This window comes from Strix uralensis, chromosome 1 (assembly GCF_047716275.1).
Source record: "Strix uralensis isolate ZFMK-TIS-50842 chromosome 1, bStrUra1, whole genome shotgun sequence".
NCBI lineage: Eukaryota > Metazoa > Chordata > Aves > Strigiformes > Strigidae > Strix > Strix uralensis.
In genome coordinates, this window is record NC_133972.1 from 68,250,336 (window position 1) to 68,266,973 (window position 16,638).

General features: G+C 36.2%; 1 protein-coding gene across 5 annotated transcripts in view; it reads left to right on the forward strand.

The window, feature by feature from the left end:
* TNS3 (tensin 3) overlaps positions 1 to 16,638 on the forward strand; it is a 241,463-nt gene that overhangs the window by 124,890 nt on the left and 99,935 nt on the right. For 4 of the 5 annotated variants that reach the window (XM_074869814.1, XM_074869796.1, XM_074869823.1 and 1 more), the window contains 9 exons: positions 2,274 to 2,324; positions 3,554 to 3,676; positions 5,028 to 5,092; positions 8,092 to 8,175; positions 11,411 to 11,523; positions 12,665 to 12,725; positions 12,859 to 12,934; positions 15,100 to 15,229; positions 16,211 to 16,276. In XM_074869814.1, coding sequence (XP_074725915.1) covers positions 2,274 to 2,324; positions 3,554 to 3,676; positions 5,028 to 5,092; positions 8,092 to 8,175; positions 11,411 to 11,523; positions 12,665 to 12,725; positions 12,859 to 12,934; positions 15,100 to 15,229; positions 16,211 to 16,276 — 769 coding nt within the window. The remainder of the gene's footprint in view (positions 1 to 2,273; positions 2,325 to 3,553; positions 3,677 to 5,027; positions 5,093 to 8,091; positions 8,176 to 11,410; positions 11,524 to 12,664; positions 12,726 to 12,858; positions 12,935 to 15,099; positions 15,230 to 16,210; positions 16,277 to 16,638) is intronic. The other variant, XM_074869804.1, reaches the window with a different exon arrangement.

Below are 16,638 nucleotides of genomic sequence, written 5' to 3' on the forward strand. Positions count from 1 at the left end.
ACTTTGGAAATCAGCTGGCTTGGTCAAAAGCAAGTTCGATGCTGTCTGCTCCAAGTATGTTTCCGCAAATTTGCAAGATAACCTGGCAAACCACAGCCAGGTTGTAGATCCAGAGAACTAATTTTTAAACTATCTTTTGTTTGTTGTGTTTCAAAGACTCCTTCAGTCTGCTCAAGAGGCATGTGTATAGAAGCAAAAAACCAAAAACCAATAAAAAAATCCACCCCCTGCCCCAAACAGTTATACAGGTGAGCAGTTCTGCTGAAATTGATGAGAACAATTTTATTTCATTGCATCAGGGTCTCAGCTAGCAGAGTGTATACTACAAATCAGCATTTGTCATTGCTTACCTAGCTGTTCTCCCTCCAGATTTTTTTTATATATGTTAAGCTGTTGCCACTACAGTTGATAGTGAGGACAGAGAAATGATACACCTAAAGAATTGGAGGAGTGCATTGTTGCCTGTTTGAGTCTCGGTTTGTTACAAAGAGTATGAACAAAAAAATCATAAGTATCTCATTTGCTCTAACAGTAGAGGATTATACTTTGACAGTCTAAGATCAGTGTCCTTTATGGAGAGATGGAAGCCTGTCTATAGCTTACAGTAAATTTTTCTCTGCTTTGTTGTCACAAACATAAGTAGACCTACGATATGCTAAAAAGGATGCAGTTAGTCTTCCACTGACATCTATTGATAGCATATGCTTCTCTTCAAAGACTTCTGTGACCTCTTGTTTTGTTGTTGTATGTGAAATGTTGATTTCTGTACCTTCTGGTCTCTACTCTGCACTGGTAGGGCTCCTGGAGTCTCAGTTTGATCTCTATAGCTTGAAGGGACTTGAGTACAATAGCGTCTTTGAGTTGGGCATCTGATCCAGCAGTGAAAATACTCATCATGAACAGGGCTGTATCCTGACACCCAGGAATTTTAAACTGATGTTACATATAAATACAACAAGAAAGATGAATTAAAAGAAGTTCTCACCAAATAGCACTTTTTTTTCCTGTGGAAAATTTTAGGTGGTTGGTCTCATAACATAGTTTTAACACTAATTTTAAGAACTCTGTACTGAGAAATACAACTCTCCGCTAAAGTGTTTTGCAAATATTACTACTGATAGAAAATTACAGCAGTTTGTGGGAGTTATTTGTATAAGATGCTTCTGGCTTAATTCCTGTTATGTTACAGTTGGTATTTCTGGAAGGATAACTTTAGTCTTAATTGCAAATATTGATACATCTTCCTGATCCAAAATAATATGGACAGTGCACATACAAATTTTTGATCGCCGTTTAGCTCTTCAGCAGTAATCTGTTTAGAATGCAAACAGTATCTTGGAATAAAGACCATGTTGCTCATATAAAGATGTTTTCTGCTTTCTTTTGGGGTTTGATGTCAATGAAAACATATATGAAATGTATACCCTTTATGGTCAATATTGTGTAATTTCAGAACCTTACACAGCTTAAAACAGAAGCTGTTTTCTTGGGTACCTTGTTAATTTGGGGATTTCTTTCTCTGGATGAATTTCTTGTTAAAAAAGTATGCTTTTTCCCGAGGATGGTGTAATGTCTTCCTGCTTCCACTGTGTCCATGATGGGGTTGCACATTCAGCTTAAGTATCACATCAGTGAGCAGCAGGCATTTCTTAATGAATGAGACAGATATACTTGTATACACTGCTTTATTTTTATTTTTCTTTATGTTCATTTAGCAGCCTATTTCCTTAACTGTTCTTTATTAAGCACTGAATGTATAACTTACTAATGGGTTAACAGAAGTGTTGAAAGATCTCGCAGACTAAGCTATAGTTAAATAGCTATGCCATATCTTCCCTGGGAAGTTTGACTAATTTTGTTGCCAGACTCTCAAATTCAAATATTTAAGACTGTACCACCCTCCCAAGCTTTTCTTTGTTAATTCTTATGCCATGCAGTTATTTTGCATGGTGCCCAGGTCTCTCAGTATACCTCTGACTAAAATAAAGCCATGTGAAATAATTAAATGTACATTTTGAAAAAGGACAGTTACAATTCTGCTACATTTTTATTTCATCTTTAGTTTCATCATATAACACCTGAATACCTAAAATACATTTGCTAGTGCTACCTGACTTAAAATGTTAATTTAGTTTAGCAAAACAGTAGGCAAACCTGAAGCCTTACCACTGTAGTTTCTTGTAATTATCCTGTATTTCAAATATAGGTATTTACTACATAAACTATGAAGTGTTGATGGTTGATTTCTTTTTTTTTTCTTTCTTTATGAACAGGTATTAAACCTCTCCGAAAAGAGATATGACCTTGCCAAGCTTAACCCAAAGGTATTGGTTGTCTTCTATAACATACCTCTCTTTCTAGTGTTATATACAACCTAAATGGCCTGATAAGCCCTGAAGCTATGCAAGCATTGATATACAGAGTAAGAGAACAACTTTTGGAAGATGATAAAAAGCACCCACATTCATCCCTTTTCTGTTTGTGTCTCTTAGGTCTGTGCTTTATATAGCCATTCCTGTGGATTTCTTAGACTTTGCACACAGGTCTGAAGCCCATTGTGACTGCTGAAAAATTCTATTGAGTGATATAAATTTTACTCCAAGTGTACTTTCTTTGTGCAGTCACAGGATACTAGGAGTTATATAGTGTAATGTACAGTCTGATAGTTGAAGCTAGTGAACTTGGTTCAGATACAGACTTCCCTTTTGTACTGTCTCGTCATAGCTGCTTCTCTGCGCAACTGAGACATAAGGAGGGGAGCTATTGATGTGTCTGGATTTTGTTCCTGCTCACTGATTGTTGTATTTGTTTGTTGTAAAAGATGATATGCAGGTACCCTTCAGCAGCTGTTATAAGGCTGGAGTAGCACAGATGTGTATTTATAGCAGTAGATTTACAGCGATATACGCTACCCAAGGAAAATACTACAAGAACTCATAATTTTGACCTTTGGAATGCTTTATTGATCTTGAAGGATTTAAGTTATTCATGGTTACTGGTTTTGTTAAGGTTAACATATTATATGCATATAAGAATAATAGGTTGAGTAAACTTATATAGTGACTAAAGTTTAATAGAAAATATGAACAAAATGTTGAGATGTCAAATCTGTTGCACATAAAGGAAATAAATTGCAAATTAAATAAAAACAATCACAAAGTACTGAACCAGGCCAGTTAACATTCTTTGTTCTAATTTTGATCTTCTAAATATTTTACCATTGTAAAATACCTGAATTTCTTATCGAAAATTTTTCAAGAAATCACAATTTTCACAAATGTTGTCACTTGTGAGAGGTTGGTGGGCTTTGGGGGGAGTTTTTTGTTTGCTTGTTTGTTTTTATAAAAGTACTTGTTTCTTAAAAAAACCCAAACAAATCCCCATCTTCCCCTTAAGAGACCTGTAAGCATATTTTAGTTACATCATGGCGTTTGAATGACATAATTATCTGGGGTTGGAAAAAATGTGGAGAATCTTCACCATCACAAATATTTGAAGCCAGATTTTAATAGGGTCAAGGTGTCTCTTGTGAATGTTGCTTGTTTAATTGCAGATTATGGATGTGGGGTGGCCTGATCTCCATGCTCCGCCTCTTGATAAGGTGTGCACCATCTGCAAGGCTATGGAGTCATGGCTGAACAATGATCCTCAACATGTAGTAGTGATCCATTGCAGAGTAAGTGAGCTTTGTGTTTACACATTGACTATCAGTTTGTATTTATTTTCAAAAACCTTGTCCTTTATTCTACTCATTTTGAAAAATTACAAAATAAGTTTGATCTGTTTTTGTGTGCCAAATCTTCAGTTGATTTAAGAAAGATTAAATCCACTGCCTTGCGTGCTTGTTACGTACTGCTTTTTACGATAACTAAGGTTCCAGCCTCTGCTCTGGTTATAGCATGCAGTGATGTTAGTTCGCGTCCTTCGAAGGTTCTAACTGCCGCTGTCACTGCAGTGCCTTACAGCAAAGCTACCATTGTGCGGTGTTCCTAGTTCTCCTTGCTTCCTCACAATGAAGAGAAATAAAGAGAAGCCTTAATTAAGTACAGATAAAATGAATTCAGAACTGAGTTTGTAGCTGTGCTGGTGACATTTGAGGCAAATCTGTCTCTGTATCACTGGCAGATGTTACTCTAAACAGAATGAGGGTGATAGTGGGACCAAAATTTCTTTTCAAGTCATGTGGTATAGTCCCCAGTCCTGAATTGTTTGCAGGCAGAATGGGATGCTTGTATGAAACACTATTGGATTCTTACTAGTTGCAGGACTGCAGCCAGGAGAATGGCCCATACATGGGACAAAACAAAAGGGGGCAAAGTGTTCCTAGGTATTTTATCTACAAATTGGTAATGCATATTGTTGATTTAATGCCTTTCTGTAATGACTTTAAAGTTTCCAACCATGAAGACAGATACAGCTGCTTGTATCAGCTGAGAGACTGAAATTGTTTTGAAATCTGTGAGAATTACTGCATGGTAAAGTGTACTGAATTTGTGTCATATGAATTATTTAGTAAGATTTTGGAACATTTTTTAAATTGTCCATAGAGAAATAAGTAGTACCTGTTATAAATCTCAGGTGCTGGAGAGGTGAAAATGTCCAAACCTGTCAGAAACTCATATGCTTTCCAAAGTAGGTATTTTATAGCATTTCATGCCAGAAATTGCAACATTGTCTAGACTTGTCTTTAGTGTTGTCTGGAAAAAGTAATGTAAAATTAGCATACTTGACACAATGTTTCTACTACTGGTCAAGATTATATTTTTTTTGTAAAATAATTTCCCCCCAGTTAGTAACACTTGACAGATACACGCATAGCTATCCTACTCAGTGTTTTTGATGTCACTTGTCAGCCAGCTTTCATAGACAGACAAGCTGCTGCCCATCATTACAACCTTTCCAACAACACAGAAGATGCATGAGCAAAAGGACTCACTGAATCTCCTGTCTTAAAGTCTTGTTTAGTATGGATCTTAAAATAATGCCCAGTAATGTAATAAATTATTATTCCCTTTTTCCTAATACAGGGAGGAAAAGGAAGGATAGGCGTAGTCATATCATCGTATATGCATTTCACCAATGTTTCTGCAAGGTAAGTTGTTGTGAATAATGCATATTGTGTGTTTTTTACAATTAAGGAAACATCAGAAAAAGATGCCTTTTAATTGTCAGCTTAGTGGTTGTCAGTTAAGTTTTGTCAGGTTTTCTTCTCAAAGAGTCTTAAAGCATGTCTTAAAACAGCCAGCTTTCATGACAGTATTCTTGTGCTCCTGCTTTCAGTAGGAGGTTGGACTAAGTGACACTCTAAGGTCCCTTCTAATCTGAGATATGCAATGATTCTGCAGGAAAATTCTCTAAAGGGTCTTTTGAGATGAATGAAGAAATGTATTTTCATATGATGATACCATTTTTATTCTTTTAAGCCCACTTATTTGCCACATCCATCAAGTTACCTCTTTTGAATTAATGAGAAACTATTCCTAAAGTACTTAAGGAAAACTGTTATTAGAATCTGGAATCAATATTTGAATAGGGAATTCCTAGACAATGATCAAAGTGCAGAATGCAGTTTAATAAATAAAATAGACTTTATCTTCTAGTCAGTACAAACAATAGGTGTCTGATTAATTGGTTTTAATTGTTTCTTTTAGAGTGCTCAAATTATGAAATGACAATTGACAATTTATGTCAACAAAGTAAAATTTGATAAATGACCTCAAAAGGATGAAATGTGCGGGCTTTGGGGTTTTTGGGTTTTTAATCAAGTTGCTTTCCGTTGGTGTCTCTTATATAAACATATATAAATGCATTAAAAAAAAGATGCACTATAAAAGACCATGGATAAAAAAAATTTGGTTCTGAATTCACACCAGTCTGTCAGTAATAGATTTGATCCAATACTGTAGTGGATGAAGTCCTGAATCATTATAGGCTAATGGCAAATTACTCATGGATTTCACTAAAACCAGCATCTGAGAAAGCAATCTAGGTTCACTCTGGTAAGCCTGATTGCTGGGTAGTTGTAGACTAAGAAATTAAGTGCATTATATACATCAATATGTGCTGAAAAAATAAATATATATGTCTTCAACTAGTAATTGGGGCAGTCATTGCCACAATTTTGTAATATTTTGTTGAGAAGTATTGTGAGTGACAAAATCTGTCAAGTGAGGATAGTATAGTACTGTGATGTGATCTCAGTGTTGCAATACTGTGTCATCCTTAAAGGTGGTACCTGGCTATAAACACATTTCAGTAATGCCATAACAGAACAACACCTGGCTGTGATTGTAAACCCAGCGATGAAAGGTGTCATCTTCTACCCCAAAGAAATTCTTGATTCCTGCAGTGAGGTTGTAGGGGTGGAGAGGGTTTGGAAGCCAGCCTTTAAATGTCTGTATATCTGTCAGCTCCTATCCAAAACTTAACTTTTCTGTGTAACAACGAGGTTGGGGAAGTTTCCCAGATAGCTTTTGTATACCTGTAGCATTATCAAGACTCTTCAAAATGGTACACAGCAACCTCACAGAAGCAGAAATTACTGCAGGTGCTGGTCTTGAGAGTGTGCCAGCTGCTGTGTCAGAAATGGTACTTGGAAGACTGAGGATGTTCACATTAAACAAAGTTCCTAATTGTCTGCATGCACATGCCAAAAAATGTAGGCTTAGTGAAAAGCCATATGATGCGACCCCCTTTTGGTAATATGTTATAAATATTTGATTTTCTCATTTAGAAAGGAATAATGTGCTGTCAAATTTAATGAGGGCAAACAGAACTCGTAGTAGTTGGTAAACTCTGTTTTAACAAGTGAAGTACTACCAGTCTTTGGCCAGTTACAAGTGGGTTGCTTAAATTCTGGGTGGTAGTGTGGGTGAAGATGTATGTTGGGTTGGGTGAAGGAGAGTTTTTGGGTCAATATTATAAGCACACACTATGTAATCTTTAACATCCATGAAGAAAAGGCATAACTTTACAGCCTGATCCAGCACCCCATCAAGACAATCGGTAACTTCTGATTAATTCTTAGAAAAGGTCTACATTTCATTTTTAGCCTGATATGCAGATGTATACTCTGTACAGTTTTTTTTCTTCAGAACTCATTTAGGTTGAACTAGGTGTGGAATTTAAAATTTGAGATTCCAGAGTCTAATTATTTTGAAACTTCTGCTTTTTTTTATGTCCTGATGTTAATTAACACTGTCAGCTACATCTGTTAAGAGACACATTGTTTTTATCTGGTATGGATATGACAGAATCAGTATAGTATGTTACTTGGCATTTGTGATTAACAGCATTCTAACTGATTTTTGGCACTTCTGTTTCTTTTTTCTATACCCTCTTGCCTTTCTCTGCACAGATGCAGAAGACCCACATCAGAGCCATTTAGGATAGAAAACGGAAGAAAATGTATTTTTCTGAATATGTTGCTCCTTAATTGTGTGTTTGAAGAGTTTGTGGTTGTGTGATGCAAAACATTTCTTTTTCAAAGATTGACACTTTCATTTTAAACGTTCTCTCTGTTGGTGGCTCAGGGCACAGGAAACAAAGACTGAATGGATTATTTCACTGCTTAAATGATCCTCTCGCCTGGCATCTTTTGCACCTCATGCACCATACTACAGTCAGAGCTAGGCAGTGGTTTTCATCCCATAATGTTGCTGCTTCTTTTTAAAAAAGAGAATAAATCTGTATTTTGCAGAGAGAACTCCCCAGTAGCACTCTCAGGAAATTATAGCAAGTATCCTTCTTTTTCAGCCTGAGCTGCTTGGCTTTGCTAAAGTTTACTGCATTATGACTTGAACGTATTCGTGTTGGAAATATGCAATTCAGTTAATTGAATAAGGGAGTGGGTGCTTTGCCTCAGGAAGGAAACTTCCTTAAGCTGTGAAATGAGGAGGTGTCAGTGGAAAAAACATTCTTGTCTGACTGTAAGTGCTAGAGTTGCTGGTTAGATGATGCTTTCTTTTCTTTTTCCTTCCTTTCCTTCTTTTTCCTTCCCAATATTTTGGCATATTTCAAGCAGTAACCTGCTGAATTTCCAAGATAACCCCAAGCTGATATAACATGGTATCTCTTTCTCTGTTTTGACAGTGCTGATCAGGCTCTAGACAGATTTGCTATGAAGAAATTCTTTGATGATAAAGTTTCAGCTTTAATGCAGCCATCCCAAAGAAGGTATTTAATTTGTTTCTGATTCATACCAATAAGAAATGTCATTGTTATCTTCTGTCCCTATCCATTACTCTCTCCCCTGCTATGTGAAGGTTATTTCCACAAGATCCTCCAGTGATTCCTGAACTCTCAACACTTTATCTTATATTAATATTCCTTGATTGATGAGATCTCTCCTTCAGTTCCTGCACATAGCCCAAGAGAGATAAGACCTTTTGTACCACGCTGATATCTACATGTGTTCTTACTGTACTGTTTGCTAACAAAGAGATGCCACAATCTTATTTCTTGATTGCTCCAAGATAATAATAAACTCATTTTTCTGTGGCATAAATGATGTGTACGGAATCTGTGTTGATTAGTGTGCGATAAAGATCTTAGTAACTCTTGTTTGAAGGATCTGCAGATTATGCATCTGCCCTATGTCCATGCTAGTAAATGTTTGTCAAAGCACGCATTATTCATTCTGTCTATTTGGACGTCTTAACTTTTCAGTCTGTCTGCATGAATAAGGTTGAGTTAGGACTCAAAGTAAGCAGTTTGGAAAGTGAGTAGTTCTGGGGTTTGCATTTAGCTTACTGACAAGAGGTAATGAAGGATTCTGTACCAAAAGAGATTGATATCCCTCAGACAAGTAATTGAGATATAGGTGAATCTTCTTTTAGAAATATAAAATATCAACTGTATTTGATTTAGTAATTACTGTTTGGTTTTGGTCTTAATCAGCATGTGTACAGTAGGTTTTTTAAAAGTTGTTTAAAGGATAAGGCTTTGCTAGTAATTAAACTGGAAAAATAAGCAGTAACGACAAGTGTAAGGCATTTGGTTCTGTTAATCTCTAAAGAAGCAAAACTCTTCTGCTACTTCTTGAATCCATTTGGTGGTCTGCAGAGCTCTTTGACTTGAAAAATAGTAACACAGCATTCCATTAAACTTGAAATAAACTTTTCATAACTAGAAGTTAACTGGCCTCTTTTTTTTTTTCCTCGTCACTTTTATGCCTGCATATATATGTGTATTGCATTTTAATAATAAGGATTTGAGGGTGCTGACCAGATAGAGAAGTGTGAACCATAGGAGCAAAAGGAAATAGATGTTCTTAATCTTCTCATCAGGTAGATTTATGCAGCAGGCGTATTTCCATAGGAGCCAAGGACCTTCACAAGCAGCCTCTGTGAATTGTGCATGAAGGCAGTTTTTATGACCATGTTGAGAGGAAGCTTCTAACTTAGGTGATTCGTATGCGAGCCCTAAAGCTAGAGGTGAAATAGGTGTAAACGGTGATATCTAGCTTTCCTACCCTCTTCAAGCACAGTTGCGTAATTCTTCTGGGTGATGGGAGCAGAAGTCTCAGAGAGACTCTGTTCACCTCCTGACTGATGGAATTAGCGTCTTGGCTTGGCAGGACTGAACTTGAGCTGCCCTTACCATCTTCCAGACACATGCACACACAGGCACTCTGGAGCATCACTCCCTGTGAGAACAGAGGAGGTTCTCCAAACCATTTGTCAGAACCGTTTTTCTCCTGGACCTGGCTTTTTCTACCTCTGGCTGGCCTGGCAGTGGCTACTTATCCTGTTGCAGAGAAAGGAAAGCCAACTCTGTAATACTTGTGGGTAATTTTACAGTAATTTTTTGATCCCATCTTCATCAGTTAGTGGCTTGAATCACCTTTTTAAGGTGCTTTTTCTCTGAAACCATTCTTGGATAATTAATTAGTGATGTCCTTATTAAAATCCAGTTGATGTATAAAGAGGTATAATTTGGGTGAATATCAGAATGATAAAATTTGAAAGAATACACCCATTATTTGTATTTTGAAACTTCTCTCCACTAAGTTTTATCCAGAAAAAAATAAATTGTGGCCATTAAGTGCATCAGTCCTGAAAATATCACTTAGCTTTTCCCCACTGCTAGTTGAATGCTGTAACAGTGGCAAGAAAAGTAACTATAGACCAGGTCTTCTGTTTTGAATCCATTCTGGCAGTGCTTAAAGTGGATACTTATTCTCAGATAAACAGTTGGAGGTTTGCCTGAACAAGAAGTTCAGATACAAACCCTTCATATTAAAAAATTTCTCATAAACCTTCAGGATAAATCTTTGAACACGCTTCTCAAAAACAAGCCAACTGCCTATAAGCCTCTTTAAATGCACTGCCTTGAGAAAGGTATTCAAAAATCAGTTAAATTTTTAGGGTAATTAAAGACAGGTAGTGGTAGAGGGAAAACATTCAGTCTGAGAGGTCACTGACAAAATGTTTTACCACACTGTTTTTTGTCACGTAGGTGTGACAATTTGTAAATTTGTGCTTTTGATGTACCAAATATTTTCAGAAAGACTGAAGGAGGAAACCAAAAAGCAAATTCGTCTTTTCTTATTATTTCAAAATAAAGTAAGCTTTGCTAGCTGTCTATAAAATAAAACCTCTGTTCTGAGGTAATAAAGCTGTCATTGGACAGGGTATCTTTAGCCGCGATGTTACCAGGAACATGCAGTAAGGGATCGGTTAATGAGATCTATGCAGAAATGGGGGAAAAGGTGATTTTAGTTTTTCTGTACATTCCTGAAAGTGAAGTTAAATGAAGGTCATGTCATGGGGACTCAAAAGCCAGTAAAAAAAATTAAAGGAGACTGATTTCCCTTGGTTATTTAAGCAGATAGGAGGATTTTGTTTAACACATGTTGTAGTGATACTTGCATGTACTTGCTCGTGAGCTTTTGACCAAACCAGGTATTAAATAGCAGAAATACAATGATTTTGACATTGCTATGGTCATTTTCCTCTGTTTGGTGCTGAATGAGATCACTTCTCATCATGAAGATGTTATTTGCCTGCATTGGCCTTAATGCTAAGATTTCTGACAAGGGCACTTCACTGTAGATGGAGTGGGACCCATGTCATGCTGCTGTGAAAGCCAATTGAGACCTTCAGTTGCAACTAGAAATGTATACCAAAATGATTGACTTTACTATCTCTGCTGGTTCCTTTCTTATTTAGAGTAGTGATGTAAACTAAAATAAAGACATCAACAATAGCAATGTAACAGGCATGAATTTAATAAAGTGGTAAATTAAAGTGTCTTTTCATGCTATTTTGTGAAGATTATTCTTTTGGACTCGTGTGTAATGTCACAATGCTATTCACTCCCTATAGCCTAGAAATATGAATGTGCAAAAAATTTATTTCCCTGGTAGCATTGCTGGTTTTATTTAATACAGATAATTTTTTATTCTTAGGTACGTGCAATTCTTAAGTGGCCTTCTATCTGGATCTGTGAAAATGAATGCAACCCCCCTTTTCCTGCACTATGTTATCCTTCACGGCATCCCGAGCTTCGATGCTGGTGGAGGTAAATTACCTAACTTTTCCTATCCAAGTGTAGGCTCAAAGTCTTGTTTCATTTTGGAGCTTTCTAGAAAGCCTGCATGAATCTAAGAGCAAGTTGATGCTTCTTGGTATCAGTCCAAATATTCCCAATAAAAGAACCAGGAAAAGAGAAATATCCTAAGAGTAAATATTTACAGCAGGTGAAATCAAATTCTTGTTCCTCATTAAATGAAAAGTCGATGCTATTCATGTCTACCTATTTTCTGCACAGTTGTGATCCCAGTCCCTGCAAAAGAGCTGAGAACCTGGTCAGATTTCACAGTTATTTCCTCCTTGTTTAGGAAATAAACATAATCATAAGTATCATCTCTTTTCTGTTTTGAGATTGGATTTTCTGTAGGAAAGCCTTTTGGATATGGTGTGATTCTAAGGCAACCTGATATAATAAGTGGCTTTAAAATGAGGATACTAAACCAAGATACTGTGCTAGAGCATATACAAAGAGTATAACTGTGTATTTTTATCATCTGAGAGTTAAAAGCACCTGTCTCTGCAAATTTATGCTGATGACATTTCAAATGCTCCATTGTTGTTGGTTAGTCTTTTTGGTCTGGTTTTATTTCTAAAACAACTATTTCAAGAAAGACAAGGTATTACTTGTTCTAATAAGAAATTTAAGGGACTTAAGAGTTTTAAAAAAACCCTGTAGATCAAATATTTTGTTTAATTTTGAAAATGTTTTTTGTTTTGGTTGGATTATTTATTCTGGTTTGGGTTTTTTTGCTTTGTTTTGGCCATTCTCTTTCTTCCCTTAATTTTGTTTTCCTGCAGAGAAAGTGGGAAGGAAGACAATTTAATAAGGAGCAAAGTGATCCTTATTTCTTTCCTTACCAGAATCCGTTAAAATGCCCTTCTCCCCAGTTCAGAACTAGTTTGAAGATCAGGGGAAAAGTGACTTTTTCATAAGATATAATCAAATACTTTTTTTCATGAAAATGAATCTGTCAAAGCCAATTTTGCTTTGAAGGATATTTTGGCAGTCAGCATTGTGCCACTTGTGTGCCATTTTGCTCAGTCTGGATGTGCGTGAAGCTTCCTAGTTGTAATATTCAGGTAAAGGAAAATTATTACAAAACAGTCTTTTCTGTTTGACTTCTTTTCAGCTTGCCGGCCTTTTCTGAAGTTATACCAGGCTATGCAACCAGTTTATACATCTGGAATATAGTAAGTTGTAAGCATTTTCCTTTATGTTTTAATCCAATTTTTAATTCTCATAATTGCAGAATTGCATAGTCTTTTTGGTTTGTTTTTGTTTCTTTAAACCATAAATTTTATTTACCTTTTCTCTCCTGTTAAGTAGCGTAGGGCCAGAAAATCAAAGCCGAATCTGCATTGCTATAGACCCTGCCCAGCTTTTGAAGGGAGATATTATGGTAAGTTCATTGTATGGAATAAAATCTAGTACTGTGTTATTTAGTTTACAGTCTCTGACCTGGTTTGCATTCTTGTAAAAAAAAAATAATAGAGCAAATGGTTGCACACAGACTACAAAGCAGGTTATTAAGTTAATTTAGTCATCATTCTTGAGTTTTATAGGAATCAAAATTCCTTTAAAACTCAAACTAGAAGGCTTTTAGGAGCCGAAACAATTGCTCTCAACATTCCCATTTCATAGCATCACCAAGTACAGTAAGGCCTGTGTCACTGTTTTCTTTATAAAAATTTCTTTGGGGAGCATTTGTAACTAGGCATTAAAATACCCTTGTCCTGTAATCTGTCAGGTAACACGCACAGTTGTAGAACTATATGCTATAAATAAAATACCTAAGTAATTCTGAACTGTTTTGGGACTCAAAAAGGTGTGATATCAAATAAAAGCCTTCTGATTATACAAGCACATGCAGTATTTAGAAAACATTTTATATGCACTAATATAGTGTGTGTAATTCCCTGTGTGTAAATAACTGGTTGAATTGAAGCACTATTATTTTAAGTCTCTGCTCTCTCTCTTGTCGAACACAGTTATGCACAGAGGAAGCAAAGAAAGATAGTTGCTGTGCTTTTCAATTTGTTAAACTGAAAGGACAGAGCAATGTGTGGCATGAATGGTGGGGGGAATATGGTCAGAAAGTATTTCTGGTCTAGACTTGCTTGTCTTAAGTTTAGAGAATTTGTTAGCACTGTGTGAATAGTATGTGGTGATACAGCCCAGCCACAGCTGTTGAAAAGCTGCACTAACATCTGTAAATGCATGTAGGTATTTCACAGCATATTACAGTGGCTTGCATTAATTCTTGAATATGGCATTAGAAGGTAGTGAAGTCAGAACTTAACTGAAGTTAAGCTTAGACTTCATTGAGAACTTATTATGTATACTGAGCACTAAAAGATGTTTTAGGTATCCCGGGTATAGGCGTTACTGATTGTAAGAGAAGCCAGATTTTCATAAACAATTACAATTCTATGTAAGTAAATTGTTTAAGATATGCTAAGTTGAAATTATTCAAGGCTGTTACTTTGAATCAGAAAGTAGAAAAAAGTAGGAACTATGTATTTCTCTGAACTGATCCAGGTTCAGCGTTTTTTATAACACGATTTTGCAAAAAACTTCTGAGTAAATCCAGGACATGTGCAAAGCCAAAACTCTTGACCAGTTGGAGGAATATGTGGGTTGTGTAGAGAATACCTGAAAAAACCCACCTCTGGTATATGAGCTGAAATATTTCAGAAGTTGTCCTAGAAGTTGTCCAGAATTATTCAGTATTTTCTGTCTAGAACACTCTTCTCAGTCTGCCTTAAAAAAGGGTGACTTTTATTGTCTCTTTAATGCATCTCAGTGCCATCTTCTTTATCATGAAATCCTGATATCACCAGGATAGTATCATAAAATTTTCAGTCCTATGACTAAGGTTACCAGAATTTTATATATTCTTTTAAGAATGCTGAGTGGCTTTGTATTACAGTTGACTCAGAGAATTAGTAGGTAAAATATCCATAGGTCTAGTCTAAGGGAAGGTGGTGTTAGAGAGTAGGTGTATTGTGTTCACCTTTAGCTGCTGAAACGTTATTTTTACAGAGTTCTGTGTTGTTCTAGCCAAGGTGTCAAAACCTACTACCAACTTCCCACAGTAACATAAAACAGGTTGCTGTCATCACTAGAGTAGGTTTTTAAAAAGTACTAAAATAGATGTAATCAGCTTGCAGGCTTGCTTCTAAAAACTCTGCATATTCTTCAGTTATTTTGAAATGGGTGTGCTGTAATTCAGTTTTACATTTATTTGGTATTGTGAAGAAGTATGGATACAAGTCAGCATTCCAACATTGTACTGACGAATGTTGTGATTCTGAATCATAATCTACTGATTGGTGATGGATAGTGATGAAAATAGTAATTATTATTTTTACACATTCAGAACTGTCTTGCCTTGGGCCTGTATAATTTTAAAGGATTGAATAACGCGTACACTGCTTGTTACAACATCAGAGGTGTCTGCAGGAATTTGCTCTGCGGCTGCTTTACTTAGCAACTAATGCATACACACACGTTTGTTCGGCTTTGTAAGAAATTACTTCCTGACATGTTTCTCTCTCTTTCTAGCTGAAGTGTTATCACAAAAAATACCGGTCAGCTACTCGTGATGTGGTTTTTCGCCTTCAGTTTCACACTGGGGCTATTCAAGGACATGGCCTCGTGTTTGGCAAAGAGGATTTGGACAATGCCAACAAAGGTACTTGTCTTCTGTGGTTGGTTGGATGTGTATGTGTGCGGGGGTGCATGTGTGTGCCTGTGCATGTGATGATCATCTTTAGGATCTGTTTTTAAAAGGATTCTTGTTTTTTCTCCATCCCTAATTTTAGGGAAAGGGAGACTGCTTTGTGTTGGTTTTACACATAGCATGTAACACAGGAAAACCCCTAATGAGAAGAAATGCTCTTCAAGTGAGTTAACTTGTCAAAATAATTCAGATGTTCCTACGTAGTCCTTACCTCCTCAGACATTTATAAAAAAAACAGACATTTGTATAAAATGGTGACTCTGTTAGTCACCATTACAGGAAATAAGATGAGCTAAGCCAATCCCTCTTTTGGCTGATGAAAACAGTCACAAAGTTTGATACTGTGTTTGTGACCTAGTCTGCTTGAGTATGGAGATCTTCTTATATGCTTCAGAATATCCGAAAATGGAGGCAAAGTTTTCAGACACATTTGAAAATGTGTTGTGTTTATATTTTCCAAATTATTATTTGAGTTTTATTTTTATAGGCAGAATTGTAACTTTCTCACCCTAAGTTACTAGCAAACTAAAATCAAATGTATTTTCCTGCAACATACGGCTACACAAAAGTTTTGTGGTCAAGTATTGCAGTTTAGAACACAGAGAACAGTTTTAGTTTGCTCCTGGGTGTGTTTTCCTTTAAAAGCCAAAGCCAGCCGTATCTGTCTAGAGAGAGGTTTGCAAAGAACTGTATATCTCTTCTGCTTTTGACTGTTCTTGGAAGTAAATAAAACTCTCAACTGACACTTATGTGGTGTTTTCTGGAGAATGTGTGGGGCAAAGAATGTGGCTTTTTTAGAAGCAAATCACTAAACTGCAAGTGAGAAGAGAAGAGTGATGAGGGTGTGTTAACTGTAGAGAATCCTGATTTCTGAGTGCCTTGGAACTGCTTTCCTGAGAGATTGTTTGCTGAAATACTATCCTTGGTTTTCAGATGACCGTTTCCCTGATTACGGCAAAGTAGAGTTAGTGTTTTCAGGATCTCCGGAGAAAATTCAAGGTGAGTATACAGAATACAAAATTGCTTAGTTTGAAAATAAACCACATTGAAATGTATAATTTAAAAAAAAAAATAATCTTTTTTCCTCTTTTATTCCACTTTTCTTGTAGAAGATCTGAAATTCAACTTTACTGTTAAAATATGTAATATCATTACTCGTTGAAATTTGAAAAATGTAATGAAGAGTCTTCGTTTACATCAGCATAGGAGCAGTCAGATTTTGTTTTAAAACTATACCAGAACAGTTGCTGATGACTAGTAGAAAACATATGTGTGTATCTGTGTAAAGCATGCATAGTATAGATACCTTGGCCTGGCATAAGTGACAGCAGTGGCTTATCCCATAAACTTTTTTGAATGTT